We start from the raw sequence: 24,739 nt of genomic DNA, 5'->3' as shown, positions 1-24,739 counted from the left end.
GAACGCGCGCGCGATATCGCATCGCGATGTCTTAAAGGCCGATGAGACGAAAAAGTGCGCGCGTCGCGCGCAGGTTTTTAGCGCGTCACTGTTTGCGCACGCGGCGTCGTTTGCGGAGAGCCGCCGCCGCGACGCGCGAAAAGCGTCGCGCGTCCGCACAACGAGACGAGACGAACGTCGCTCGACATGGCGGCCGCCGGTGCGTGACGACCTCGAGAACGAGGCGTGGGAATTTTTCGCGCCGCCCGCGGATCGCGCGGCGTCGCGCGCGGCGTCGCGCGACGCGCGACGCGCGCGAGTTATCCGATGACGTGGGCGAGTGCGGAACCCGGAAACGGCGCGCGTGGCGGCGCGGTGCGGCGCGCGCGACGACGCGCGCGGGGCGGGAGGCGATGATTTGGAGGGAAAATAATACTGACGATGTTTCGCCGCGCGCAGGGTACGAATTGCGCGGGATTTACGGCACGGAGGAGTACTGGCCGGAGAAGAAGCTGAAGATTTGCGTGACGGGCGCGGGAGGTTTCATCGGGTCGCATCTCGCGAAACGATTGAAAGAGGAGGGACATCACGTCGTGGCGTGCGATTGGAAGCGCAATGAACACATGGAAGAGGCGATGTTCTGCGATGAGTTCATCTTGGCTGATTTGAGGCTGTACGAAAACTGTAAAAAGGTTCTCGAGGGGTGCGACCACTGCTTCAACCTCGCGGCGGACATGGGAGGGATGGGATTCATTCAGTCCAACCACTCCGTCATCTTCTACAACAACGTGATGATTTCCTTCAATATGATGGAAGCGATGCGGGTGCAGGGCGTGACGCGATGCTTTTACGCGTCGAGCGCGTGCATCTACCCGGAGGGCACGCAGTTGAGCACGGAGATGCAAGACGGGTTGAAGGAAGCGAGCGCGTGGCCGGCGCAGCCGCAAGACGCGTATGGTCTCGAAAAGCTCGCGAGCGAGGAAGTGTACAAGCACTACCAGCAAGATTTTGGTATTCAGACGCGCATCGGTCGATTCCACAACATTTACGGTCCGTACGGCACGTGGAAGGGCGGTCGCGAAAAGGCGCCGGCGGCGTTCTGCCGTAAGGCTGCGACGGCTGAAAGCGAAGTCGAAATGTGGGGTGACGGTAAGCAAACGCGCTCTTTCACCTACATCGACGATTGCGTCGAGGGCATCTTGCGTCTCACCAAGAGCGACTTCGCCGAGCCGGTGAACATCGGTTCCGACGAAATGATCTCCATGAACGATATGCAAGCCATGACGTTGAAGTTCGCGGGCAAGGACTTGCCAATCAAGCATATTCCGGGTCCGGAAGGTGTGCGCGGTCGCAACTCCAACAACGAACTCATCAAGGAAAAGCTCGGTTGGGCGCCGTCTGTCAAGCTCGCGGACGGCTTGAAGGTTACGTTTGAGTGGATCTCGAGCAAGATTGCCGAAGAGAAGGCCAAGGGTGTTGACACCGCCGCCGCTTTCGGTAAGTCCACCATCTGTGGCACGCAAGCGCCGACCGAACTCGGTCAGTTGCGCGCTGCGGACGGCGACGAAAAGCTGTAAGTGTATTGTTGTGTTGAGCGTCACCAAACCTTTCTCATAGAGTCGCTAGTCTATAGTGAACTATCGCACTTTTATATTCATTCATCTCTCCTTCAACAACTCTACGTACTAGAAGAACAATGGCGACAGCTGCGTCGAGCCATCGCCAAAACTTTTGAGCGTTCCAGAGTGAACGACGGCTCGACACACCGGGCACGTCTTCTCCCTACTCGCTCCGCGACTTGGCTGTCGGTCGAACCACTCTCCTATACAGTCTTCGCAAAATATGTGCGAACAGCGCAGTTTCGTGGCGTCCACGCACGGTTCTCGGCAAATCGCGCACACATCGCCCGCTTCCATCAAGTCTTCACTCGTCGCGATGTCGCCCGCTCTTTTGCTCGCCGTCAACCACATCGACGCCGCGTTGATGAAGTCGAATCCGCGCTGAACGACGCCTCTGAGCTTGAAAATCACGTAAAGCCCCGTGACGAAGGAAGCAAACAAGCTTGGAAGCTCTCTCTTGAAGTAAGCTAACCACACGGGCGCGGGAATCATCGTTCGACACGCCGCGTTCGCGTACTCGATCGTGCTCAACAACGACGCGCGCCGTCTGTACACGCGCGCAGTCGGCATCTTCGCCGCCGCCTTGCTAGAAATTCTCAGCACGCGCTGCAACACGTGCATAGGCAACGCCACGATCAACAACTTCGCGACGATGAACGCGTACCTCGCGCACAAATCGAGCGCCGCGACGTCAAACGCGCACGTCCAAAATCCCGCCGGTTCCTGAAACATCCCTCGCGCCCGTCGCCCGGTCGGTGTCATCGTCCACACGACGAGCAAGTGCGCGAGCAGCGCCACCATCACCGCTCCCACGTCCGCCACCTTCCTCGCCTCTCTTTTCGCCACCTCCGTCACCGTCCGTCCGTTCGCCCGCAGCAGCGCGTACGTCAACCACCCCACGAACGCGAGCTGCGCGAAGTGTTTATAAAAGAAAATCATCAAGAACAGCGCCATCATCGGCGTCCCGCGCTCAAAACTCGCCAGCAGCGAGACTATGCGCCCTTGACTCTCCAGCGCTCGCGTTCCGGCGTCGTCGGCGTCGTCGGCGTCGTCGGCGTCGTCGGCGTCGGCGCCCTCGTTCGCGCGCGCGCTCGCCGCCGTCGTCTCCGTCGCCGCCGTCGCCTCCGTCCCTCGAGCGATGCCCAGCGGCCCCGCGAGCGCGCCCGCGAGCGCGCTCGACGACGCGATTTCGCTCACGGCGTCCATCGCGCGCTCGTACGTCGTCGTCGCGGCGTCTCTCGCGTCGCCATCGACGGACGACGCGAGCAAAACTTCTCGGTCGCTCGCGACGTCGTCGTCGCGCGCCCGGCCCTCGCGCGCGCGAGGGAGGTCACGCGTCATGATGCGCGCTCGCGCGCGCGCGCGACGCGACGCGCGCGCGTCGGCGCGCGCGCGCGCGACGACGAATGACGAGTCGAGTCAACGGTGGACGCGCGCGCGGCACATTCAGACGCGCCGCGCGTCGCGCGCGAGCGCCCGCGGTGCGAGCGCGCGCGGTCGACGGGCGTGACATCGATCGCGCCGCACGCTCGCGCGCGCGCGCGGCGAGCGAGGCGCTGGAGACGACGTGCGCGCGCGGTGAACACGAATCGAATCTATCGAATCTATCGAGCGCGACGGCGCGCGACGGCGCGGACGCGCGAGGGCGAGGATGGCGCGGCGCGACGCGCGATGGTGCGCGAGCGAAGTGTTTGCGTCGCGCGCGCGCTCGCGAACGGCAAGGGCGTCGACGCGCGCGCGATGATCGCGCGGTGTCCGTTCGTATTCATCACTGACGACGCTCGCGAGGCGCGCGCAGGTACATTCGAGCGCACGGATTGGCGCGGTATCGCGATAATCTGAAGCATTTGGAGTTCGGTGAGGTTTGTAAGCTGCGCGGAGACGATTTGAGCGAGCTCGGGATACGGGACGTGGCGGATCGAGCGAAGGCGATGCGGATGGTGAAGGAAATGTGTCGGGATTTCGCGAACGCGAGCGCGACGGCGGAGGCCGAGCCGAAGGATGGCGATGAGGGCGGCGACGCAGGTGGTGACGAGGATGACGATGCGAAAACTAACTCGGAGATGGATGCAGACGAACGACGAAACGTCGAGGACGGTGGTGACGTAGACGAAGACGAATCGACGGCGCCGTCACCTCGAAAGTCAACGCCGAGGCCCAAGTCGCCGCAGCGAAAGTCAAAAATCCGAGTTTCCGTGCGTAAGCGACCGCTGAACGCGAAAGAACAGTCGAGAAAAGAGCGCGATATTTGTACGAGCGATGATATTTCGCGCGAGCTCACGGTTTGGGAACCTAAAGTGAAGGTTGACTTGACGCGATTCGTAGAGAAGCACGCCTTCTCGTTTGACGCCGTCTTCGACGAGTCGGCGTCCAACGACGACGTGTACGTGAGCGAGGTCGCGCCTTTGGTGGAGTTTGCGCTCAGCCGCGCTAATGCGACGTGCTTTGCGTACGGACAAACGGGAAGCGGGAAGACGTACACGATGCAGCCGTTGCCGGGACGCGCGGCGAGGGATATTCTCGCCGCCGTCAATCGAGCCGAATCCGCCGACAGTCGCGCAGATCTGCAACTCTGGGTCAGCGCGTTTGAAATCTACGGCGGACGCGTTTTCGACTTGCTTAACGGACGACGAAAACTCCGCGTGCTCGAAGATTCCAAATCACAGATTTGCGTCGTTGGATTGCAAGAGTACCGCGTTGACGCCGACGACACGTTCGATCGACTCGTCGAGCACAGCACAAAGGCTCGATGCGTCGGTAGCACGGGTGCTAACGCAGAATCATCTCGATCGCACGCAATATTACAGCTCGTGCTGAAGAAACCGATCGAATTAAAGCATCGAAACGCAGTGGCGGCGGCGCTAGCGCCGAACGACGCGCCTGCAACGGAAATCTTTGGCAAACTTTCCTTTATAGATTTGGCTGGGAGCGAGCGCGGCGCGGACACGACGGATAACGATCGACAAACCCGCATCGAGGGCGCGGAAATCAACAAATCTCTGCTCGCACTGAAAGAGTGCATACGTGCGCTTGATTCAGGGGCGTCGCACGTGCCGTTTCGCGGGTCAAAACTCACGGAAGTGCTTCGGGATTCGTTCTTGGGGGATTCGCGAACGGTGATGATCGCGAACATCTCCCCGGCGGAGGGTTCGTGCGAGCACACGCTCAACACGCTGCGATATGCCGATCGTGTAAAAGAGCTCACGCGTGGTACTAGCAGTGGGGAACCGATCGTGGCGCCACCATCGTTGACCACGGCATCGACACCGACTCGGGATCCGCGCACGATGGCGTTTGCGCCGCGAGCGTCGACGCCCGGCGCAACGCGACAGTCGCTGATTCGATCCACGCCTCCACAAGATGGTTCGAGCGCGCCTTCGCGCGTGAATGGTCGAAAATCCACGACGAGTGCGAGTCGGCGCGCGAGCGTGAGCGCGACAACGCTTCCGACTTTCGTCGACTCGACGGCGAGCATGTCGCGAGAAGAAGCCGAGCAAGCGCACGACGCGCTCATCAATGTCATTCTCGGTGAAGAAGACTCCATAATCGCCGCCCATCGAGGGCACATCGAGAGATCAATGGAGATGGTCAAGCACGAGATGGAGTTCCTCGCTCGTGTGGACAAGCCAGGATCGGCGGTGGACGCGTACGTCGACGAACTAGACGCGGTGCTCGCGGAACGCGCCGCAGATGTCGAACGTTTGCGCGCGCGCGTCGATAAATTTCGCACGCTCCTCAGGCAAGAGGAGGAGTTATCGACCCTGGTTTTATCCACCACCGCAGCGAAGTGCTAGAACGCTATTCCATTTATTGACAAATTCATTCCTAATTTCATCGACGCACGATGGCCTGTGACATCGCGACGTATTGTGCGCGCGCGCGGTCGCTGAGCGGAAGCTGAAACTCGCTCGCCGACCACACGGAGTCGTCTGGTATCCAACCTTTTAGCATATCGCCGTCATCACTCCCGAGCACGGGACGAGCGACGTTGGGGTACCTAGCGTAACCGCCGTCGACGCCGCGGCCGTCAAACATGAGAGGCGAAATCCCCCCCTTCAAGCCAACCCGCATGTTCACGCGCGCCGGCTGAAGCGTGTAATCGATCCACTGCTCTAAGACCGGCGATGGACCACCGCCTTTGTTCGCCACCGTCGCGGTGGGCACGACCCAACAATCGCTCCACAGCGTCGTTCCCGAGCTCGGCACCGCGAGACCGATCAGAGTCGATCGACGGGCGACGGAAAATACATCCTCCGAAGGCCCGATGACGACGGCGCAATCGCCACACGCGATCGCTTGCGTGTATTGCAAGTCATCGAATACCTTGACGTTTTCGCGCAGCGCGCGCACGCGCGCGCTCACTCGCCCGTCCGCGCCGCCGATGTCGCTCGCGTTCGCGGACATCCCCTCCGCCTTCAGCGCCGCGCTCAAAACCAACCGCGGCGCGTTGGGCATCCCGATCAAACCCTTCAACCTCGGATCGAACAAATCCTCCCAATCTCGCGGTGGCTTCACCCCCTTCGGCAGCTTATCCTTTCTGTACGCGATCACCGCGCATCCAAACCCGTACGGCGCGCCGTAAATCTCCCCCCCCGCGCTCACCCTCCCCGTGCGCGCGTCTCGCCGCACCAGCGTTCGCCACACCGGCGACAACCTCGCGAACCACGCCGAGGACTCCGCCCCCGGAATCGGCCGTATCAACCCATTCGCGATCGCCGGCGCCAACCACTCGTCGCCCAGCGTCGTCGCGTCCGCCCCCCTCGTCTTCTTCCCTCCCCTCGCCAGGCTCCCGTAAATCTCCCCCACGCTCGCCACCGCCGTCATCTTAAATTTCACCCTGTTCGTCTGCGTCCTCGAGAACTCGTTCGCCGCGTTCGGCGGCGCGCTCCGCCGCAGCGTCGCCACCCGCAGCGCCGCGTCGAACGCGTACGCCGGCCGCGTCCTCCCCTCGTACGTCACCGTCGTCGTCGCGCCCGCCGCGCGCGCGCGCCACGCCATCGCCGCGATCGCGCTCGACGCCGCGTCGCGCGCGAGCGCGCGTCGCGTGCGCGCGCCCGTCGTCGTCGTCGTCGTCGTCGTCGTCGAATCGTTCGCCGCGCCGTCGTCGTTCGCGCGCGTCGTCCATCGCGTCGCGCGCGCGCCGCGCCCGCCGGCGCGCGTCGCGGTCGTCGTCCGTCCCGTCGCGGACGTCGTCGACGCCCGCGATGCGCGCGCGCGCATCGGAGCGCGTCGCGATGCGACGTCGATCGAGGTTTCGCGATCGTCGCCGCGCCGCACGCCTCGACGCGCCGACGCGCGCGCCGACGACGAAAGCGCTCGCTCGAGACGGCATGCGCGCGACCGCGACGGCGCCGCGCGTCGCGACGGCGCGCGCGCGACGCGATCGCGCGACGCGCGCGACGGGACGATGGACGCGCGCGCGCACCGCGACGGCGCCGCGCGCGCGCCTCGGCGCGCGCTCGAGCGCGAGCGCGGTGGAGACGCTGCGGTTCCTGACGCCCGAGGACGCGCGCGACGTGGCGGAGACGCACGGGACGCCGACGTACGTGTACGACCGCGCGACGCTGGACGCGCAGGCGGCGCGGGCGAGGGCGTTTCCGAACGCGTACGGATTGACGGTGCGGTACGCGATGAAGGCGAGCCCGAACGCGGCGATCCTGAAGACGTTTAAAAAGGCTGGCCTGCACGTCGACGCGTCGAGCGGATACGAGTGCGAGCGAGCGATGAAGGCGGGATTCGAGGGGGGGGAGATCTCGCTGTCGACGCAAGAGCTGCCGAGGTTTTTCGAGGATTTGGTGCGACGCGGGGTGAAGGTGAACGCGTGCTCGCTGGATCAGTTGGAACGATTCGGAAGGGCGTTCCCGGGAGGGGAGGTCGGCGTGCGGTTTAACCCGGGGCTGGGCAGCGGCGGGACGGGGAAGACGAACGTGGGGGGGCCGAGCTCGTCGTTCGGGATTTGGTTCGAGTCTCTGCCGCGAGTGAAGGAAATCGTGGAGCAGTACGACTTGAAGGTCGTGCGCGTGCACACGCACATCGGAAGCGGAAGCGATCCGGCGGTGTGGCAAAAGGTGAGCGGGATGTCCTTGGATTTGTGCCGAGAGTTTCCGAGCGTCGACACGCTCAACCTGGGCGGCGGCTACAAGGTCGGGCGGATGTCGTACGAAAAGTCCACCGATCTCGCCGTCGTCGGCGTGCCGGTGAAAGAAGCGTTCGAAGCGTTCGCGAAGGAGACCGGACGTAAGTTAAAGCTCGAAATCGAGCCCGGTACGTTTTTGTTGGCCAACTCGTGCGCCGTCGTCACCTCGGTGCAAGACAAGGTCGTCACCGGCACCGCCGAAGGGCACACGTTCTTGAAACTCGACATGGGTATGACCGAAGTCTTACGCCCGAGCTTGTACGGCTCTCAGCACCCGCTGGTGTCGGTGAGCAAGGCTGGCGAATTGCCCGCCGCGCAAGCCGATTACGTCGTCGTCGGGCACTGCTGCGAATCCGGAGATTTGCTCACCCCGGCCCCGGACGAGCCGGAGACCATCTCCGAGCGTCGCATGGGCGAAGTCAACATCGGCGATTACGTCGTCATCGAGGGGTCCGGCGCCTACTGCGCCGGCATGAGTTCCAAGAACTACAACTCCTTCCCCGAGGCTCCCGAAGTCATGCGACTCGCCGACGGCGCCGGTTTCGCCGTCATTCGTCGCAAGCAAACCCTCGAGCAAATCCTCGCCAACGAGGTCGATTTCACCGCGTGATCACTTCGTCGCGCTCGTTCACCGTCGCACGCCGTCGTTCGATTTTCTTATCTCATCGTTATCGTTATTCAATCTCTCGCGCGCTCGCTCGCGCTCGCCGCGCGAGCCCGCGCGTCACACCGAGACGCGCCGATCCGATCGATGTTCACGTTGACGTCGTCCGCGCGCGCCCCCGCGCCGGCGCGGCGTCACGCGCGAGTCATCGCGCGTCGCTCGCGCGTCGTCGTCGCTCGCGCGTCGCCCGCGGCGTCGTACGACGCCATCGATGACGTTTTATCCAAAGTTCGCGCGCTGCCGCCGAGCGAGCGCGCCGAGGCGCTGGAGCGCGCGACGACGGACGTGCGCGCGGCGCTGAAGACTTTGAAAGACTCGGGCGCGGTGAAAGTGTGGAACAGCGCGGGCGAGGCGCCGATGCAGCGACGAAACGTGTTTCCTAATGAACTGAAGCGGCTGCTGAAGTGCGCGCCGGAACAAATCGCGCGACCGAGCGACGCGAATGACTTTAATCTCATCGTCACGGTGACGCTGAGCACGAGCTTGTTGGCCACGGTGGTGGGGGCGACGCTTCCGGGGGATTGGGGGGCGTTCGGGGCGTATTTGATCGGGGGGATTTCGTTGGCGGTGCTCGCGGTGGGGTCGACGGCGCCCGGGTTGCTGCGCGTGGCGACGGATCGGTTGGCGAGGGTGAACCCGGAGTACCGACGAAGGATCGCGAGACACGAGGCTGGGCACTTTTTGGTAGGGTACGCGCTGGGCGTGCCCGTGGGGTCGTACGATCTCGGCATCGATCAGTCGCACGTGAATTTTATGGAGTCCAAGCTGGAGCGGAAAATTTTTCAAGGCGCGAAACTGAGCGAAAGCGAGATGCTCCCGCTCGCCGTGGTGAGCATGTCTGGCGTCGCGGCGGAAGCGATGGAGTTCGACGAAGTCATGGGTCAGAGCGCGGATCTGTACGATTTGCAGAGAATTCTCAACCGAGTCGACCCGAAGCTCTCCGACGCGTCGCAGCAAGAGCTCACGCGATGGGCCGTCTTCCAAGCCGCGAGCATTCTTAAGACGAATAAGAGCGCGTGGGACACGTTGACGGAAAAGATGCTCGATGGCGCGAGCGTCGTGGAGTGCTTGAAGACGATCGAAAGCACCGCGCCGTAAATTTATCTCTGATTCTTTTCAACCCGACCCGTACACTACACAGTTTTCGTTGTCTACAACATCCTATCTATCTCGCCATCGTCCTAATCGTGCCTTTTCACGTCCGTTACGCGCCGTCCGGGCCGTGCTCTGAAGCACGACCGCGATCGCGATGCCACTGAACGCGCCCTTCGCCATCGCCTCTGCGTTCTCGCGCAAGAGCGCGTTACTGCGTCGGCCCAGTCGGCCCACCACCGATCGTAGTCGTATCGCGAAAGCGCGCGCCCCCGAGCGCGCCGACGCTGGCTTTGCGCGCCGCTTCTTGCGCTTGCATTCGTCGCTCTGCGGCGAGAGCCTGTTTCGTTAGTAAACGTGATCCAATGATGAGTCGACCGATCGAGGGTGAGAAAATCGCCGAGAAAAACGTCGAGGAAAACATCAAGAAAAACGAGCGATGACGACGTAAACACTCACCATTTGTTCGCGGCGATCGTTCGAAACTTTGTCCACCTGCTCCACCAACGCCGCGGATTTCTTCTCCGCGACACCGCTCGAGGCGGGCGCCGCCGTTTTCTCCAAGAGTGCCGCCGCCGCTGATTGTTTCTTCTTGCGTTCCTTCTGCGCCTTCTTGCGCTCTTTCTCTTTTTCCTTCCGCGCCGCTTCGTATTCCGCTTCTTTAGCGGCCTTCTTCGCTTCGAGTTCTTCGGTCAACGCACTCGGCACCGCGGCGCGACCGATCCAGTCCCACGCGTCTGGCTTTTGCGCCATCGCGCGGCGGAACGCGTCGCGCGTCTCTCTGTCCTTACTCACTACGTACGGCAACTTTCCTTTATACGACTCCGTCGGATCGGCGTTCTCTTCGATGAGGAGATGAAGCACTCGCTCGGAATCTCCCGCTCTCGCCGCCGCGTGCAATTCCGGCTCAGGGATGATTTCGACTTCTGCCTCTGGCGGTGCCTCGATTGGCGGCGGCTTCGGTTTCGCCGCGATGACAAACTTTGTATCCGCCAATCCCGCGAGCGCGTCGGCGTCTTCGTCCAATCGTTCTTCTTCTTCAACGACGTTTAAGTTTACGGTGGCGAGGCGACCGATGACGCGTCTCGTCTCGTTGAACGTCGGCCGGCCAGTCATAAACGGCACGCGCCGCACGCGCGGATCCTTCCTATCGAGCATCGGGTTCTTATCGTTGAAAATCGTCCTCGCGTCTACTTTACTGACGCTCACAAAAATCAGACTCGCGCTCTGCCGCGGTCGACGAGTACAAACGCGCGTCAGTCGGTGAATTCAGTACGCGAATCGCGGTCGCTCGCCGAAAAAATCAATCCGTCAGCTCTCATAACGTAACCGCTCATAGACGACCTTCACGCGACGCAACGCGCGCGCGAACGATCGCGCGAGAGCGTGATAACTCCACCCGCATCCGTGCTCGAAAAGGCGGAGCGACGTCGTCGAGACAAATTTGACTTTGCCTCGTCTTCGCCGCCCACCGACTCTGGCGTGAACACAGATTTCGTCTACTCTCGCGCGCGTTCACGCGCGAGCGCACCGCAGCCACTCGGACGACGCGCGCGCCGTCCGTCTCGGGAGCAAGTTCTTCATCATCCGGATCGTCGTCGCGACGCTCGCGAAAACGCGCGTCGTCTCGCACCTCCAACTCAGTCTTCATCGAAGCGAACGCCTCTCGCATGTCCGCCTCCAGCGCCCGCTCGTTCGCCCGTCGCATCGAGCTCCCCGCGCTCTTTATATTCTTCACCCCGTCCTTGCTCACCTGCCTCCCTCCCGCTTTCGCTCGCACGACGTACCGACTCGCCGTCGCGCGTCTCTTCGCCGCGCTCGCCCGCGCGTCTCCCTCCTCCCCGATCTCCCTCGCGTCGAACGCGCTCGCCGCGAAGTGCCCCCCCCGCGCGAGCACCACCACCCACGGCCGCTCTTTCCTCGCCACCAGCGCTCGAAACGCGTCCTCGACGCTCGCGTCGTCGTCCCTCGCGTCGTCCTCCGCGAAGAGCGTCGCGCGCCACACCCCTCGCGCGACGCCGTCCGCGCCCACCACGCAGCACTGCGCCCCGTCGCCCGCGCCCGCGACGCTTCGATACCGCGCGCGTCGTTCGCTCGCGCCGCCGTTTTCGTCGCTCGCGTCGTCGCTCTCGCGCGTCGAATCGTCATCCGTCGCGTCGTCGTCGCTCGACGTCGCGTTTTCGCCATCGTTTTCGCGTCCGCGCGGCGTCGGGCGCGCGACGCGTCGCCGTCCGGGCGGTCCGGGCGGTGCGACGTCGTCGCGCGGACGCGCGCGCGGCTCGGGGACGTCGAACACGCGCATCGCGCGCGCGAACGCGGCGTCGACGGTCGACGCGCGGGACAATCGCGTCGCGAAAATCACACCGCGCGCGACGCCGACGCGAAAAAAAACGCACGAAAACGCCGACGCGTCGACGCGCGCGCGCGACGCGAAAGCGACGCGAACGCGCGCGTCACTCGCGCGACGCGAACCGAAAACGAAAGCGACGAAAGACGACGACGGCGCGACGCCTTCGTCGGCGCGACGCGAGACGCGATGGTGAAGACGCGCGTGACGTGTTACTTTCCAGTGGAAAACGCGCGCGAGGCGAAGCTCGGGGCGTTCGCGGTGTGGTACGTCGACGTGGACGTCGAGGCGACGGACACGAAGACGGACGTGCGAAAGGCGATCGCGCTGGCGACGGGGGCGAAGTTTTCGAGGCTGAAGATACGGCTCGGGATGTTTAACGAACTGTTGGCGTTCGAGGACGGGCGGTACGGCGCGGTTTTAAAGGTGGGGTCGTGCGGGGCGAGCGCGGCGACGCGCGATGAGAGGTTGTTGACGGCGCACGAATTGAATGATCTCGGCGCGGGAAGCGCGAGTGATTTACCGGACTGGGACCCGTCCAAGTACGATGGAAGATACGGCTGGGTGCAAGAGGTGAAAGAGCATTGGAAGTGAGCGTCGCAGTCTCTTCGCGTTCCGTTTCGAATCGAACGCGCTCGAGGAGGTTTTAATTTAAAACGAACGAACGAATATATGACGCGACGCGCGCGTGTTTGATGAAGTCTCTGTGTTGTATTTCTAGCGTTTCGTCCTAACCTTGAAGTGCCGCCTGCAGCGCGGCTTGTTTCTCCGCGCTCAAGATGCCCCACGCGGCGCTGAGCTTGTCTTGAGGAAGGCTCGATTGCATTTGCACGAGGAACGCCTTCATCTTTGCCGCGACTTCGGGCTCGACGAGACGGAGCTTCGCGCTCAAACCGGAGGTTGGTAAAACATCCGCGAGTACACTGACGACGCGGGGAAGGTGCTCGTAAGAGGCACCCATCAAGGCTTGCCCGTTGCTCTCGAGCAGGCGCATGAGTTGCGCGTGCACGTTTCTCGCCTCAACCCTGTCCTCCGTCAGCGGCAAGCTCGCCAACCACGAAGGCAAGATGACGCTAGCGTCCAAGGCGGCGTTCTGAAATTCACACATCTTCCCGAGCGCGGCGACCGCGTTCTCGAAGGCGTAGATGTTCTCATCGTCTCGAGCGCCCGGCGCTTGAATGACGCTCGCGAGCGCGCTGAGCGCGCTCGGCACGTGAGCGTTAAAGCTTTGGCCGCAGTGCTCGGACATCACGCCGACGCCGTAAACAGACGCCTGGCGCACATCCGCGTCGTTGTCCGTGCATCCAGCGATGCAAGGCGATACGAAACCGTCGAGATATTTGAGAGCGCCGCCACCGTCACTCGCGTGTTCAAAAATGTCATCGAACACGCAAATCGCAATACGTCGCTCGGCGGGGCTCCTGTTCTTGTCCAGCAGCGGCACGATGAACGCGAGCAATGGCTCAAGAGACGGAAGAATCGCGCTGTGGAAGCTTTTCAACAAAGACCCGACGCATTCGGCGAATTGATCAAACACTTCGTCCTCGGCTTCTTGTTCCTCCTCCAGCGCGTGCATTTCCTCTTCATCGAAATCGTCCGTGCCCGCGCGCTTGTTCCGCTCCGCACGTCGCTCCAGCGACTCCGTGAGCAATACCTTGAATGTTTCTAACATTGCCGATAAGTGATCGCGCACGAGGTCACCGGCTTCACCGGCGGACTCCGCGAGCGATTCGAGCATGCGAGCCTGCGTGGCGAAAAAGAAAAGAGGGCGCTAGGTCAGTACGACTGTATTTTCGAGACGGAAAAATGCAAAAAAAAGAGGAACAATCAGAAACATCAGGGACTGTTATCGGATTTATCACCAGAGCCTCAAGGCGTCTTGAAGGGGAATCCATAAGTCTCATCACTTGTTTCTTCTCGTCGACGTCGACTTTGAGTAACGCACCTGAATCTCGATATCCGGTTCCTTCGCCATCGCTTGAATAAGGGGGGGAATGATATGATTGACGAGTTGCTGGAACCAAGCTTTATCCTTTGCTCCCTTGCTCACAGCAAGCTTACCGGCGCGGAGAAGATCCGGTAACGACGCCACGGCGGCTCTACGCACGTCCTCATGGAAATAAAACTCGAGCGAGGGAATCATGGTTTGCAGAATTTGCTCCAAGTAGGGCAAAATACCGTCCTTGAGCTCGTCGACGTAGCAGCACAACATGTTGCACGCGGTGGCTTTTTCTTCCAAAGCCGCCGTGCGAATGGAAACTCGCTTGTCGCCGACTTCGACCTGTTCGTAATCGTCGTTTTCCTCTTCCTCCTCCTCGCCCCCGTCTTCATCGTCCTTGTTCGTGACGATGACGTCCGCCTTCAAATTGGCAGACTTCAACAGCGGCTGCATCACGACTTCAAGATACGGGACGAATTCCTCGCCAAGGCACTTGCACAAACGCGTCCAGGCTTGAAGCATGTATTGCACCGTTGGGTCGTCGTCTTCGAATCCGCCAGATTGGAGACGCATCAACATGTCCATGACTTCACGCGCATCTTGAGCGAAGCGGGCGCGTCCAACGGCCATACCGACGAGAGAAATGCACTCCACAGCCTTGGCGCGCAACATGCGGTACTCCTTTCCGTTGGCGTTCACCAAGATGGACTTCAAGTACGGAAGGACGGTGTCGTAGTACTTGATGAAGGATTCTTGCGCGTTGTCCGCGGTCGATGCGAGCGCCGTGAGCGCCGCTTCTTGCACAGACTTGTTGCCAGACTGCAGTAAGCTCAAAAGCTTGTTCATGAGCGTGTCCAAATACGGCGCCATGCACTCCGGAGGGCAGTCTTCGCTGAAGTTTACCGTCGCGGCGGCCGCGTGCGCCTGGCAACGCGGATTCTTCACGTCATCCATGGCGTTCAGGAGCAACGGTACGACGTTAGCGTGCGCCTGTTCTTGCAATCTCGGGCCAAGATCGGTGCACATTTGCCCCAACCCGTTGATGGCGGCCCAACGAACGCGAGGATGGGGATCGGTGGCGAGCGCGTGTAAGCACGGCTGAATGGCGCCGACAACGTCCTTCTTCATTCCCTTGGCGCAACCTTCGGCAATTTGCGAGAGTGCGATGAGAGCGGCGTGACGACGCTTCCAATCCGCGTCGCCAATCAGCGACGGCATCGTTGCGGCGCACGCGGGTAACATGGAGTTGGCGCCGAGCGCGATGGAGACGCGGTCCAGGCACTCTTGACCGACGTCGTACAAATCACCTTGACCGATACCCTCGTCCTCTTCGTTCTCCGTCGTGTGCCAATCTTCATCGTCTTCGATGTCGTTGACCAAGAAGGAGACGAGGCAGTTGTACAGGCGCTGGACGAAATTTGGAACCTTGCGCATCATACCCGGCGCACGATCTCTCGCCTCGGTGAGCGTCACCAAGAACTCAGTCGCCAACGTTCGCGTGCCATCCTCGAGGTCGTTATGTTCCGCGATGCTGAGCATCGCTTCCACGAGCTCGACGAGATGATTGCGCACGAATCTCGGATCGGCTTCAGCGAGCTCGATGAACAACGCGAGAGCCTCTTGCGCCGACGTCTCATCTTGACCTCTCAACGCCGAACCGATCGTGTTGAGCATCGCCGGCAACAAATCTTGGAACTTCATTCGATCGCTCGGATTTTCCAACGCATCGACGAACGCACACGTCGCTCGTAACGCCGCCAGTCGCACATTCGTATCCGCCGACGCCAAGCACGCGCTCAGCGTCGCGTGCAGCGTCGGAATTTGCGGCACCAACGCATCGCTCATGTAACTCGCGAGCATCGCAAAGATCATCAACGCGCTCTCCTTCAATCGGTCCGACCCTTCAGAAACCGCACCGAACATGAACGGCATCAACTCCGCCCACGGCTCTTCCCGTTCCATCGCCCCCGCCGCGACTTCGTAAATCAAATCGCACGTCTTTCGCGTCACCCTCGCCTCCGCCTCTTCCCTCAGCGCCATCAACAGTTCACTCTTAAACATCTGTTTCACCGATTCGCTCAATTTCGTGTACAATTCGCCGTCATCGCTCGTGAACGCCCGTCTCGCCAGCACCGCGCTCAGCTCTCGCAGTCGACTCTCCGTCCCTCCTCGCAGTGTTCGCACCAACTGCGACGCCAGGTGATCGGGCTGCGCCTTGCACCGTTCGAACACCTCTTCGCACATCGTTCGGTGCGCGTTATCGGCGCTCTGCAGCCCTTGGAGCAGGGAGACGAAGCCATCGAGCGATTGGTGATCCAGGACCGCCGCCAGGTCGGCGCTCATCGTTCGCGGTTTTCGTCGTCGCGCGCGCGGTTTTCGTCGTCTCGCGCGCGGCGCGCGTCGGTCGCGCGCGTCGGCGCGTCGGCGCGGCGCGAGAGCGGCGCGCGTGGGCGACTGCGGCGCGCGCGCGGCGTGCGCGGACTCGACGTGGTTTAAAATCTCTACACTATGGGTCTTCGATAGCGCTCGGGAGCGCGCGGACGCGACGCGCGCTCACGCGATGGCGCGCGCGGACGCGAGGTCGAGCGCGCCGAAGATGAACTCGCGATCCCTGTGACGGGCGAAGAGCGCGGCGGCGGGATCGGGGGCGCGCGCGGTGAGGGCGGCGGCGAATTCGCCGGAGGAGAGGGCGCCGAGGAGGAAGACGACGACGACGTCGCGATCGGATGGTTTGGGGGCGGCGGTGACCTTGTTGATGAGGTTGCCGAGACGACCCATGGCGCCGGTGACGATGGATGCGGTGGCGGTGGCGGCGGCGTGCTTGAGTAAGCCGCCGAGGGAGGCGGCGACGTGGACGAAATCGGCGCACGCGCCGCCGTCGTCGGCGGACGTCTTGACGCGGGAGATGATGTCGAGCAGGATGGAGTTGGGTAGACCGTTGGCGTAGAGTGAGTTAGACTCTGGGATGTTGTGCTTGAGCGATGCGCGGCCGCGATGCGCGGCGAGGGCGAAGTTGTGAAGCGCGCGCTCGACGGCGTCTCGCGCCTCGAGCGCGGCGGCGGCGAGTTCGGGATCGTCGATCGCCGTCATCGCGTTCGTCGTCGTGGATTTACTCGGCGCCGTCGGAGAGTTGCCCCATTCATCGTCGCCCCAGTCGTCGTCGTCGTCGTCGTCCCAACCGTCGTCATCTTTCGAGGGCGTCGGCGTCGCGTCGGCGGCCGCGGCCGCGGTCGCGTTCTGAAGCGCTTCGAGCGCTTCGAGCGCACTGGCGTTGAAACTTGGAACTTGCTTCTTCACATCGGCGAGATCGCTCGCCAGTAGTGCGCCCAAAAGTGCGTCGCGCACGGACGCCTCGTCTTGCGCCGTGAACGGCGACGCGGCGTTCGTCGGCGCCTGCGCTTGAACGTTCGCCTCCGTCGCGAGTACATACGCCGCTAAGACGAGCGCCAGCGCCTCGCTCGGGTGACCTACGGCGGTACCTCCCGCAGAATACATCACTTTCAGTATCTCTACCACCGTCGCGCACACGCCCGTGGCTTGGCGCTCGAGCGCAGCGGCGGTGAGTCGTTGCAAAGCGATGATTTGCCTATTCGCCTTCATGTCGTTCTCATCCGTCAAACTCCGCGCGGTGAGCTTTGCGCGCTGAATCAACGCGCGATGACGCAAAGCAACGCTAGGATCAACCTCCAGCGCTCGCACTAAGCTAAGAATATCGTCAGCACCGACGACGCGCGCGCTCTTTCCATCCGCCGCCGGCGCGGCGACGGATTCCACGCGAGCCGCCTCGCGCAGCAACTTCCGCACGTGCACAGCGCCATCACGCGCAGTCTTCGCGCACAGAGCTTCATCTAACGTGAGAACATTTTCATCGCTCAAGAGCGGGGACAACGTCGCCGTGACGCGGTCGACGTAGGTCGATGAAGACGCCGCGTCTTCGTCGTCCGTCGTCTCCAACACGCGCTCGAGCCAACCGTCTCGACTCACGCTCGGCGTCATCAAGTCCACCTCGCGATCGACGACGATGATCGCCGCCGTTCGTGGTTTCACCGTCGTGTCCACGCCCACGGGATCGGTCTTCGCTTGCGCTGCGACGCGCGACACGGCTTCGGCGTTCGGACCGAGGGCGAAATAATCCGGCGCCAACGCCCAGTGCGCGGCGATTTCAGCCAAGTGATGCCCGATGACGCGATTCTCTTTCGACTCCCCCGTCAACGCAGCCGCGGCATCGTTCACCAACCCCATCGTTCGCGTTCGCGGAAGCGTGAACGCACCGTCGCCGAGCGCGCGATACATCATAGGAGGGAAAAACTTGACCGAAAACCGACCCGCGACGGCGTCCGCGGCGGCGGTGCGATTTCGCCCTTGTTTCGACGTCGGCGTCGGCGCATCGTTCCACCCATCGCCCGTCCCCTCCCTCGAGTCCTCCACCGGCGCCTCGTCTCTCGCCTCGTCCTCGTCGCCCCAACTCCCCCAGTCCTCTTCGTCGTCTTCGTCTCCTTCTTCGTTCCGTCCCACCCCCGAACGATTCCCCGTCGGCGTCTCCCCGAATTCCGCCGCCGCGTCGCTCAAAATCCTTTCACACGCCTCCGTCAGCGCCTCCACGCACGCCCCGTGCGCCTCATCGCCCTCGTCGCATCCGACGAACACCGTCGCGCGCGTCGCGCGTCGCCGCGCCCGCACGCACCGCCGCACGTTCGCCGCCGCCTCCCCCAGCCGTCCCGCGACGCAGATCACCAGCGGCGCCTCCGCCGGCACCCGCTCCCCCCTGACGTCCCAGACCTCTTCCTCGTCGCCCATCGCGTCGTCCATCGTCGCGTACGCCTCGAGCGCCCGCGTCGCGCGCGCGCGTCCCGTCCCGCTCGTCCCGCCCCAGCCCGCGTGCGCGCGCGCCTGCGCCGCCGCCTCCGCGTCCAGCGCGACGACCGCGTCGCGCGCGAACGGCGCCATCGCGTCGTCGTACCATCGCCGCGCGGCGTCGCGCATCGTCGTCGCGCGCGCGTCCGCGCCCATCGTTCGTTCGTTCGTTCGTCGGTTCGTCGGTTCGTCGGTTCGTCGGTTCGTCGGTTCGTCGCGCGCCGTCGCGCGACGGTCGCCGCGCGACGGTCCCGCGCGCGTCGCGGTCTCGCGCGCGCGCCGCCCGTCGCGCGCGCGCGCGCCGTCCCGGCCGACCCGTCGCGGTCGCGCGTTCGCATGCACCGCTGTTTTTCGTCCCCGCACTGTTTCCCCACGCGACCGTCACGCTCTCCGTGTGTCCGAACACTCCCCGCCCACGCGCGCCGTCGTATTCGCGCTCGACGTGACGCCATCGAGCGTGACGTCTCGCGCGCGATATAAACTCCCCACACGACCGTCACGCTCTCCGTGTGTCCGAACACTCCCCGCACACGCGCGCCGTCGTATTCGCGCTCGTCGCGACGCCATCGAGCGTGACGTCTCGCGCGCGACATAAACCCATCGCGACGTCCCGCGCGACGCCGGTCGACGCCCTCGTATTCGCGCTCGACGTAACGCCATCGAGCGTGACGTCTCGCGCGCGACATAAACCCATCGCGACGTCCCGCGCGACGCCGGTCGACGCCCTCGTATTCGCGCGCGCCGTAACGCCATCACGAAACGCGAGACCCGGGCTAAAAAGCGGCGTCGCGCGCGCGTTATCCGAACGCGGCGGCGGCGACGTCATCCATCCATCCATCGAACGCGCGCACAGCGCGACGCGCCCGCGTCCGACGCGGCGCACGGCGGTACATGCGCGCCGCGCTCGCGACGACCGCCCGCTCGCAGCTCGCGCGCGCCGGCGCGCGACGCGCGACGATCGCGCGACCGTCGAGAGACCGCGGCGCGACGGTCGCGAGGGCGAACGACCAACGACGCGCGACGCGCGCGCGGTCGAGCTCGAGCGCGAGCGACGCGACGACGACGACGACGACGACGGTCGGGATGACGATCGAGCGCGCGAGCGAGGCGAGGTACGATTTCGGGGCGAGGCGGTTGGAGGAGGTGACGACGCCGACGCCGAGCGACATCGAAATCGCGAGCGCGGCGAAGGCGCTGCCGATCAGGGAGATCGCGGAGAAGATGTGCGGATTGACGGAGGATGATTACGAGATGTACGGACGGTATAAGGCGAAACTGTCGGAAAAGCTGAGCTCGACGCTGGGAGGGCGCGAGGGCGAGGGCGACGGGCCGACGTGCGACGCGACGGCGGGGCACGGGTATTACGTCGTGACGGCGGGGATCACGCCGACGCCGTTGGGAGAGGGGAAGTCCACGACGACGATCGGGTTGGTGCAGGCGATGCAGGCGCACACGAACGCGCGGGCGGTGGCGTGCATTCGACAACCGTCCATGGGACCGACGTTCGGCATCAAGGGGGGGGCCGCGGGCGGGGGGTACTCGCAGGTGATTCCTATGGAGGAGATGAACTTGCACTTGACCGGGGACATTCACGCCATCGGCGTCGCGAATAACTTGCTCGCCGCGGCGGTGGACGCGCGCGTGTTCCACGAATCCACGCAAAGCGATGAGGCGCTGTGGAAGCGCTTGATGCCGCAAGCCAAGGATGGTTCTCGCAAGTTCTCAGCCATCATGTTCAAGCGCTTGAAGAAGCTTGGAATCGACAAAACCAATCCCGATGACTTGACGGAAGAAGAGCGAAACAAATTCGTGCGTTTGGACATCGACCCCGAGCGCATCACGTGGAGACGCGTCGTCGACATGAACGACCGCTTTTTGCGCGAAATCACCGTCGGCGAATCGCCGACGGAGAAGGGCAAGACTCGCAAGACTGGTTTCGACATCACCGTCGCCTCGGAAATCATGGCGGTTTTGGCGATGACGACTTCGCTCGCGGACATGGAAAACCGTCTCGGAAACATGGTCGTCGGCCCCGCGCGCGACGGCACCCCGGTGACGTGCGACGATTTGGGCGTCACCGGCGCGTTGATGGCTCTCATGCGCGACGCCATCAAGCCGACGTTGATGCAGACTCTCGAAGCGACGCCCGTGCTCGTGCACGCCGGCCCATTCGCTAACATCGCGAGCGGTAACTCGTCCATCATTGCCGATCAAATCGGTCTCTCCATGGTCGGTAAGGGTGGCTTCGTCGTCACCGAAGCCGGCTTCGGCGCCGACATCGGCCTCGAAAAGTTTGTCAACTTGAAGTGCCGCAAGTCTGGTCTGAAGCCGAACTGCGCCGTCATCGTCGCCACCGTGCGCGCGTTGAAGTGCCACGGCGGTGGTCCGCCCGTGACCGCGGGTAAGCCCCTCGATCACTCGTACACGACTGAAAACGTCGACATGGTGCGCGAGGGCATGTGCAACTTGGTCCGCCACATCGAAAACACCAAGTCTTTCGGTATCCCGGTCGTCGTCGCCATCAACGCGTTCCCGACCGACACCGAAGCGGAACACGCGGTGATTCGTGAAATCTCTCTCGCCGCGGGCGCGGAAGACGCCGTTCTCTGCACCCATCACGCGCACGGGGGCAAGGGCGCCGTCGCGCTCGCCAACGCCGTCAAGGCGGCGTGCGAGGCGAACGAAGACTGCAAGGACTTCAAGTTTGGATACGAATCTTCTCTCGACATCAAGAGTAAGATTGAAACCGTGGCGAAGAACATCTACAAGGCTGACGGTGTTGAGTTCTCTGAACGAGCCGAAGAAAAGATCAAGCTCTTCACCGAGCAAGGCTTCGGCGATTTGCCGATTTGCATGGCCAAGACGCAGTACTCCTTCTCTCACGACCAATCGTTGAAGGGTGCGCCGAGCGGGTTCACGTTGCCCATCGGCGACGTCCGCTTGAGCGCGGGTGCTGGTTTCCTCGTCCCGCTCGTCGGCGCGTTCCCGACGATTCCGGGCTTGCCCACGCGACCGGCGTACTACGAAATCTCTGTGGACACCGAGAACGACCAAATTCTCGGCTTGAGTTAGACGGCGATGTGTGCGATAAAATAACATTAATTTCTTGATTCATATTCCGAATTTGCAAACTACTTCGTGCGATAACTTGATGATTACTTTTTAGCCTTTTTCGCGGCGCCTCCCTTCGCGGCGCCGGCTTTCGTCTTGGCGCCAACCGCCGGCTTCGGTTCTTGGTCCGGGCCGGGAGTGAATGCGGGCAAATCCTTGGCGTCTTCCTTATCGACCAGGAAAAGCGTGTAGCCGTTCCCACACGCGACGCGACGCGTCGTCTTACCCTCCAAAGAAGGCACCAAATCGGGATTGGCGCTGGATTTCTTTCCCTTGGGCCCGTACCCGAGTTCGCCGTACGCGCCTCCGCCCCACGTCACGGCCGACTTTTCAGCGCACCCCGCGAAGGTGACGCTACCGCACGCGAAGTCGCGCAATACCCAACCTTGCAGATCCATGAGCGGAACCGGGTACATGGTGTTATCACCAGTCGTTTTCAGTTTACCGAAGGCGTACATTTGTCCCTGTAACGCGGAGACAAACGTCGAAGTCGACCCGGCGCCGAGGACGGCGTCCGCGGGAACGAGGTTGCGGTCGCCGCCTTGAATCTCAACCATTTTCGGCGCGAATTCATCTTTCTGCACGCGATGACCGAGACGGCCGTAACCACCGTTCCCCCAAGTCCAAATTTTGCCGGCATCGTCGAAGCACGCGACGTGATTCGTCCCGCACGCGAGTTTAACGATTTTACGTTCGCCGAAGCCGTTGGCGACGACGCGCTTCGGGTGCGGTTGCGGTTCGTACACAATCTTAATAGAACTCGCACTGGTGTTATATTCGTGATCAGTCCCATGTCCAAGCTGGCCGTATTGCGGCAAACCGTACGTGAACACCTCCCCATCGCGCGTCACCACCGCGGTAAACTCCGCCCCGCACGACGCGCTCTTCCCGTTCGTCACGAGCGCCTTCACCGGCGTCAACTTATCATCCTCCGCGTCCCCCTTCTTCATCTGTTTCTTCATCGTCCCGCATCCCAACTGTCCAAACTTATTCGATCCAAAGCCGTACACGTCCCCGTTTTCGCACACCACCACCGTGTGTCCCTTCCCGCACGCCGCGCTCGCGCACCGCGTCTCCCCCAGCGCCTCCACTCGCGTCGGCGTCCCTCGGCTCACGTAATCCCCGTGTCCGAGCTGTCCCCGCTCGTTCCGTCCCCACGTGTACAATCGTCCCTCGTCATCGATCGCCGCGCAGTGCGTCGCCGCCGCGCCGCCGGCGACGCGCGTCCACGTTTTATCCGCGAGCGTCGCGTAGCGATGCGGTTCGACGAGGTCGGCGTGCGCGCCGGATTCGTTCGTCTTCTGTCGTCCGACGCTCGCGAAATCGGTCGCGCCGCAGTAGAGCAGTTCGCACGCGAGCGTCGCGTCGGCGCGGTCGGGCGCGTCCATCGCGCGCGTCGTCGTGCGGCGCGCGATCGCGCGTCGCCGCGCGCGCTTCGATTTGAATCCGCGCACCGACGGGGCCGTATTCATCTATGTATACGTATCGTCTTTATATGAACTCTGAGATAATATAATAACTACAATGACGGTATATAAACACTATTGGCGGCAACAGTGACGCGCCGACGACGTGTCTCACTGTTTGCGCACACGACGACCGACCGCGCGGAAAAAGCGTCGGATGCCCTGTCACGTTGACCCCGATCGCGCGCGCGGCGAGCGCACACGCGCGCGCGCTCGATCGCGCGATCGCGCCGACCGCCGCGCCGCGACGCGTCACATCGCGATCGGCGCGCGATGAGCGAAAAGGAGGATCTGAGCGCGCTCAAGCGCGAAGATCTCGTGTACAAGGCGAAGCTCGCGGAGCAGGCGGAGCGGTGCGAGGCGACGCGAGGCGACGCGACGGACGCGCGGACGCGCGCGCGACGCGCGGACGCGCGCGGACGCGACGCGATGGGACGCGGCGCGGGACTCGGGACGGGCGATCGGGGGCAGCGAACGCGATGGGCGCGCGAGGACGGGATCGGGAGACGCGCGATCGGGACGAAGGGGACGAGGCGGCGATCCGGCGCGACGACGGGCGAGGGACGACGGCGGGGCGAGACGTGGGGCGCGCGTCGACGCGCGCGCGACGAGGGACGCGCGCGGTGGGTCGAGGCGCGAGGGGTCGGACGCGAGGACGACGACGACGACGACGACGACGCGCGCGCGGGGAGCGAGAGGACTGACTTTTTCCGTTTCGAAACGAAATAGGTATGAAGAGATGATGGATTACATGAGCGAGGTGACGCTCAAGTCGAGCGAAGAAGAGTTGAGCGTCGAAGAGCGAAACTTGCTGAGCGTCGCGTTTAAGAATGTCATCGGCGCGCGACGCGCGTCGTGGCGCATCGTGAGTTCGATCGAAACTAAGGAGGAAGCGAAGCACTCGAAGGAGAGCGATAAGTGCAAGTTGATCGCCGCATACAAGGCGAACGTTGAGAAGGAACTCACGGACATCTGCACGCGGATTTTGGATTTACTCAAGAACCATCTGGAGGATCGATGCTCCGCGGGCGAATCGAAGGTTTTTTACAAAAAGATGAAGGGCGATTACTGGCGTTATCTCGCCGAGTTCAAGGGTGGATCGGAACGCAAGGAGGCTGCGGAGGAGACGCTCTTGGCGTACAAGAGTGCCGAGCAAACCGCCGAAGCCGAACTCGCGTCGACGCACCCGATACGGCTCGGCTTGGCGCTCAACTTTTCCGTCTTCTACTATGAAATCTTGAACGCCCCGGAGCGCGCGTGCCAAATGGCGAAGAAGGCGTTCGACGAGGCCATCAGCGAGCTCGATACTCTCGGTGAAGAGTCGTACAAAGATAGCACGCTCATCATGCAGTTGTTGCGAGATAACCTCACTTTATGGACGTCGGACATGGACGAATCCGCGCAAACGGGGCAAGACGTCGATGAGGAAGACTAGGTCCCACGGCGAGTTCCCACGACGCTTCGTTCGTAGTAACTCCGCTCAACTTTTCACACTTCTTTATACGAATGGACGAACGTTGCAATTAAAGTGA

General features: G+C 62.8%; 14 protein-coding genes across 14 annotated transcripts; 7 read left to right on the top strand and 7 right to left on the bottom strand.

The window, feature by feature from the left end:
• Window positions 1-186: 186 nt before the first annotated feature.
• OSTLU_18701 (predicted protein) lies at window positions 187-1,556 on the top strand (the record flags this gene model as incomplete). Its single annotated transcript, XM_001422193.1, has 2 exons — window positions 187-199; window positions 439-1,556. 2 exons carry the CDS (start codon window positions 187-189, stop codon window positions 1,554-1,556), a joined length of 1,131 nt encoding a protein of 376 aa, XP_001422230.1.
• A 108-nt stretch (window positions 1,557-1,664) lies between these two features.
• OSTLU_41951 (predicted protein) lies at window positions 1,665-2,168 on the bottom strand (the record flags this gene model as incomplete). The annotated part of the gene is made up of 1 exon (XM_001422088.1): window positions 1,665-2,168. One exon carries the CDS (start codon window positions 2,166-2,168, stop codon window positions 1,665-1,667), a length of 504 nt encoding a protein of 167 aa, XP_001422125.1.
• Window positions 2,169-2,194: 26 nt separating this feature from the next.
• On the bottom strand, window positions 2,195-2,804 carry OSTLU_18700 (predicted protein; the record flags this gene model as incomplete). Its single annotated transcript, XM_001422087.1, has 2 exons — window positions 2,195-2,204; window positions 2,263-2,804. 2 exons carry the CDS (start codon window positions 2,802-2,804, stop codon window positions 2,195-2,197), a joined length of 552 nt encoding a protein of 183 aa, XP_001422124.1.
• A 971-nt stretch (window positions 2,805-3,775) lies between these two features.
• On the top strand, window positions 3,776-5,353 carry OSTLU_1660 (predicted protein; the record flags this gene model as incomplete). Its single annotated transcript, XM_001422192.1, has 1 exon — window positions 3,776-5,353. A coding segment is annotated over one exon (1,578 nt), but the record flags the coding sequence as incomplete, so codon positions are not given.
• Window positions 5,354-5,426: 73 nt separating this feature from the next.
• Window positions 5,427-6,827, bottom strand: OSTLU_28311 (ABC(binding protein) family transporter: polyamine). The gene has a single exon (XM_001422086.1). It carries the CDS (start codon window positions 6,594-6,596, stop codon window positions 5,430-5,432), a length of 1,167 nt encoding a protein of 388 aa, XP_001422123.1. The 5' UTR covers window positions 6,597-6,827; the 3' UTR covers window positions 5,427-5,429.
• Window positions 6,828-6,886: 59 nt separating this feature from the next.
• Window positions 6,887-8,377, top strand: DAD1 (Diaminopimelate decarboxylase). The gene has a single exon (XM_001422191.1). The coding sequence runs from the start codon at window positions 6,929-6,931 to the stop codon at window positions 8,342-8,344; it is 1,416 nt and encodes a 471-aa protein (XP_001422228.1). The 5' UTR covers window positions 6,887-6,928; the 3' UTR covers window positions 8,345-8,377.
• Window positions 8,378-8,755: 378 nt separating this feature from the next.
• On the top strand, window positions 8,756-9,496 carry OSTLU_18697 (predicted protein; the record flags this gene model as incomplete). Its single annotated transcript, XM_001422190.1, has 1 exon — window positions 8,756-9,496. One exon carries the CDS (start codon window positions 8,756-8,758, stop codon window positions 9,494-9,496), a length of 741 nt encoding a protein of 246 aa, XP_001422227.1.
• A 417-nt stretch (window positions 9,497-9,913) lies between these two features.
• OSTLU_28308 (predicted protein) lies at window positions 9,914-11,198 on the bottom strand (the record flags this gene model as incomplete). Its single annotated transcript, XM_001422085.1, has 2 exons — window positions 9,914-10,717; window positions 11,124-11,198. 2 exons carry the CDS (start codon window positions 11,196-11,198, stop codon window positions 9,914-9,916), a joined length of 879 nt encoding a protein of 292 aa, XP_001422122.1.
• Window positions 11,199-12,026: 828 nt separating this feature from the next.
• Window positions 12,027-12,431, top strand: OSTLU_28307 (predicted protein; the record flags this gene model as incomplete). The annotated part of the gene is made up of 1 exon (XM_001422189.1): window positions 12,027-12,431. The coding sequence occupies one exon, from the start codon at window positions 12,027-12,029 to the stop codon at window positions 12,429-12,431; it is 405 nt and encodes a 134-aa protein (XP_001422226.1).
• Window positions 12,432-12,567: 136 nt separating this feature from the next.
• OSTLU_25726 (predicted protein) lies at window positions 12,568-15,816 on the bottom strand (the record flags this gene model as incomplete). Its single annotated transcript, XM_001422084.1, has 2 exons — window positions 12,568-13,581; window positions 13,783-15,816. 2 exons carry the CDS (start codon window positions 15,814-15,816, stop codon window positions 12,568-12,570), a joined length of 3,048 nt encoding a protein of 1,015 aa, XP_001422121.1.
• Window positions 15,817-16,329: 513 nt separating this feature from the next.
• Window positions 16,330-18,723, bottom strand: OSTLU_18694 (predicted protein; the record flags this gene model as incomplete). Its single annotated transcript, XM_001422083.1, has 1 exon — window positions 16,330-18,723. One exon carries the CDS (start codon window positions 18,721-18,723, stop codon window positions 16,330-16,332), a length of 2,394 nt encoding a protein of 797 aa, XP_001422120.1.
• A 990-nt stretch (window positions 18,724-19,713) lies between these two features.
• On the top strand, window positions 19,714-21,754 carry OSTLU_28303 (predicted protein; the record flags this gene model as incomplete). Its single annotated transcript, XM_001422188.1, has 1 exon — window positions 19,714-21,754. One exon carries the CDS (start codon window positions 19,714-19,716, stop codon window positions 21,700-21,702), a length of 1,989 nt encoding a protein of 662 aa, XP_001422225.1. The 3' UTR covers window positions 21,703-21,754.
• A 139-nt stretch (window positions 21,755-21,893) lies between these two features.
• On the bottom strand, window positions 21,894-23,090 carry OSTLU_2338 (predicted protein; the record flags this gene model as incomplete). Its single annotated transcript, XM_001422082.1, has 1 exon — window positions 21,894-23,090. A coding segment is annotated over one exon (1,197 nt), but the record flags the coding sequence as incomplete, so codon positions are not given.
• Window positions 23,091-23,415: 325 nt separating this feature from the next.
• OSTLU_28301 (predicted protein) lies at window positions 23,416-24,642 on the top strand (the record flags this gene model as incomplete). Its single annotated transcript, XM_001422187.1, has 2 exons — window positions 23,416-23,560; window positions 23,937-24,642. Exons 1-2 carry the CDS (start codon window positions 23,481-23,483, stop codon window positions 24,640-24,642), a joined length of 786 nt encoding a protein of 261 aa, XP_001422224.1. The 5' UTR covers window positions 23,416-23,480.
• Between the last annotated feature and the right edge of the window lie 97 nt (window positions 24,643-24,739).

This window comes from Ostreococcus lucimarinus, chromosome 17 (assembly GCF_000092065.1).
Source record: "Ostreococcus lucimarinus CCE9901 chromosome 17, complete sequence".
NCBI lineage: Eukaryota > Viridiplantae > Chlorophyta > Mamiellophyceae > Mamiellales > Bathycoccaceae > Ostreococcus > Ostreococcus sp. 'lucimarinus'.
This window is presented reverse-complemented; position numbering and strand designations above follow the sequence as displayed.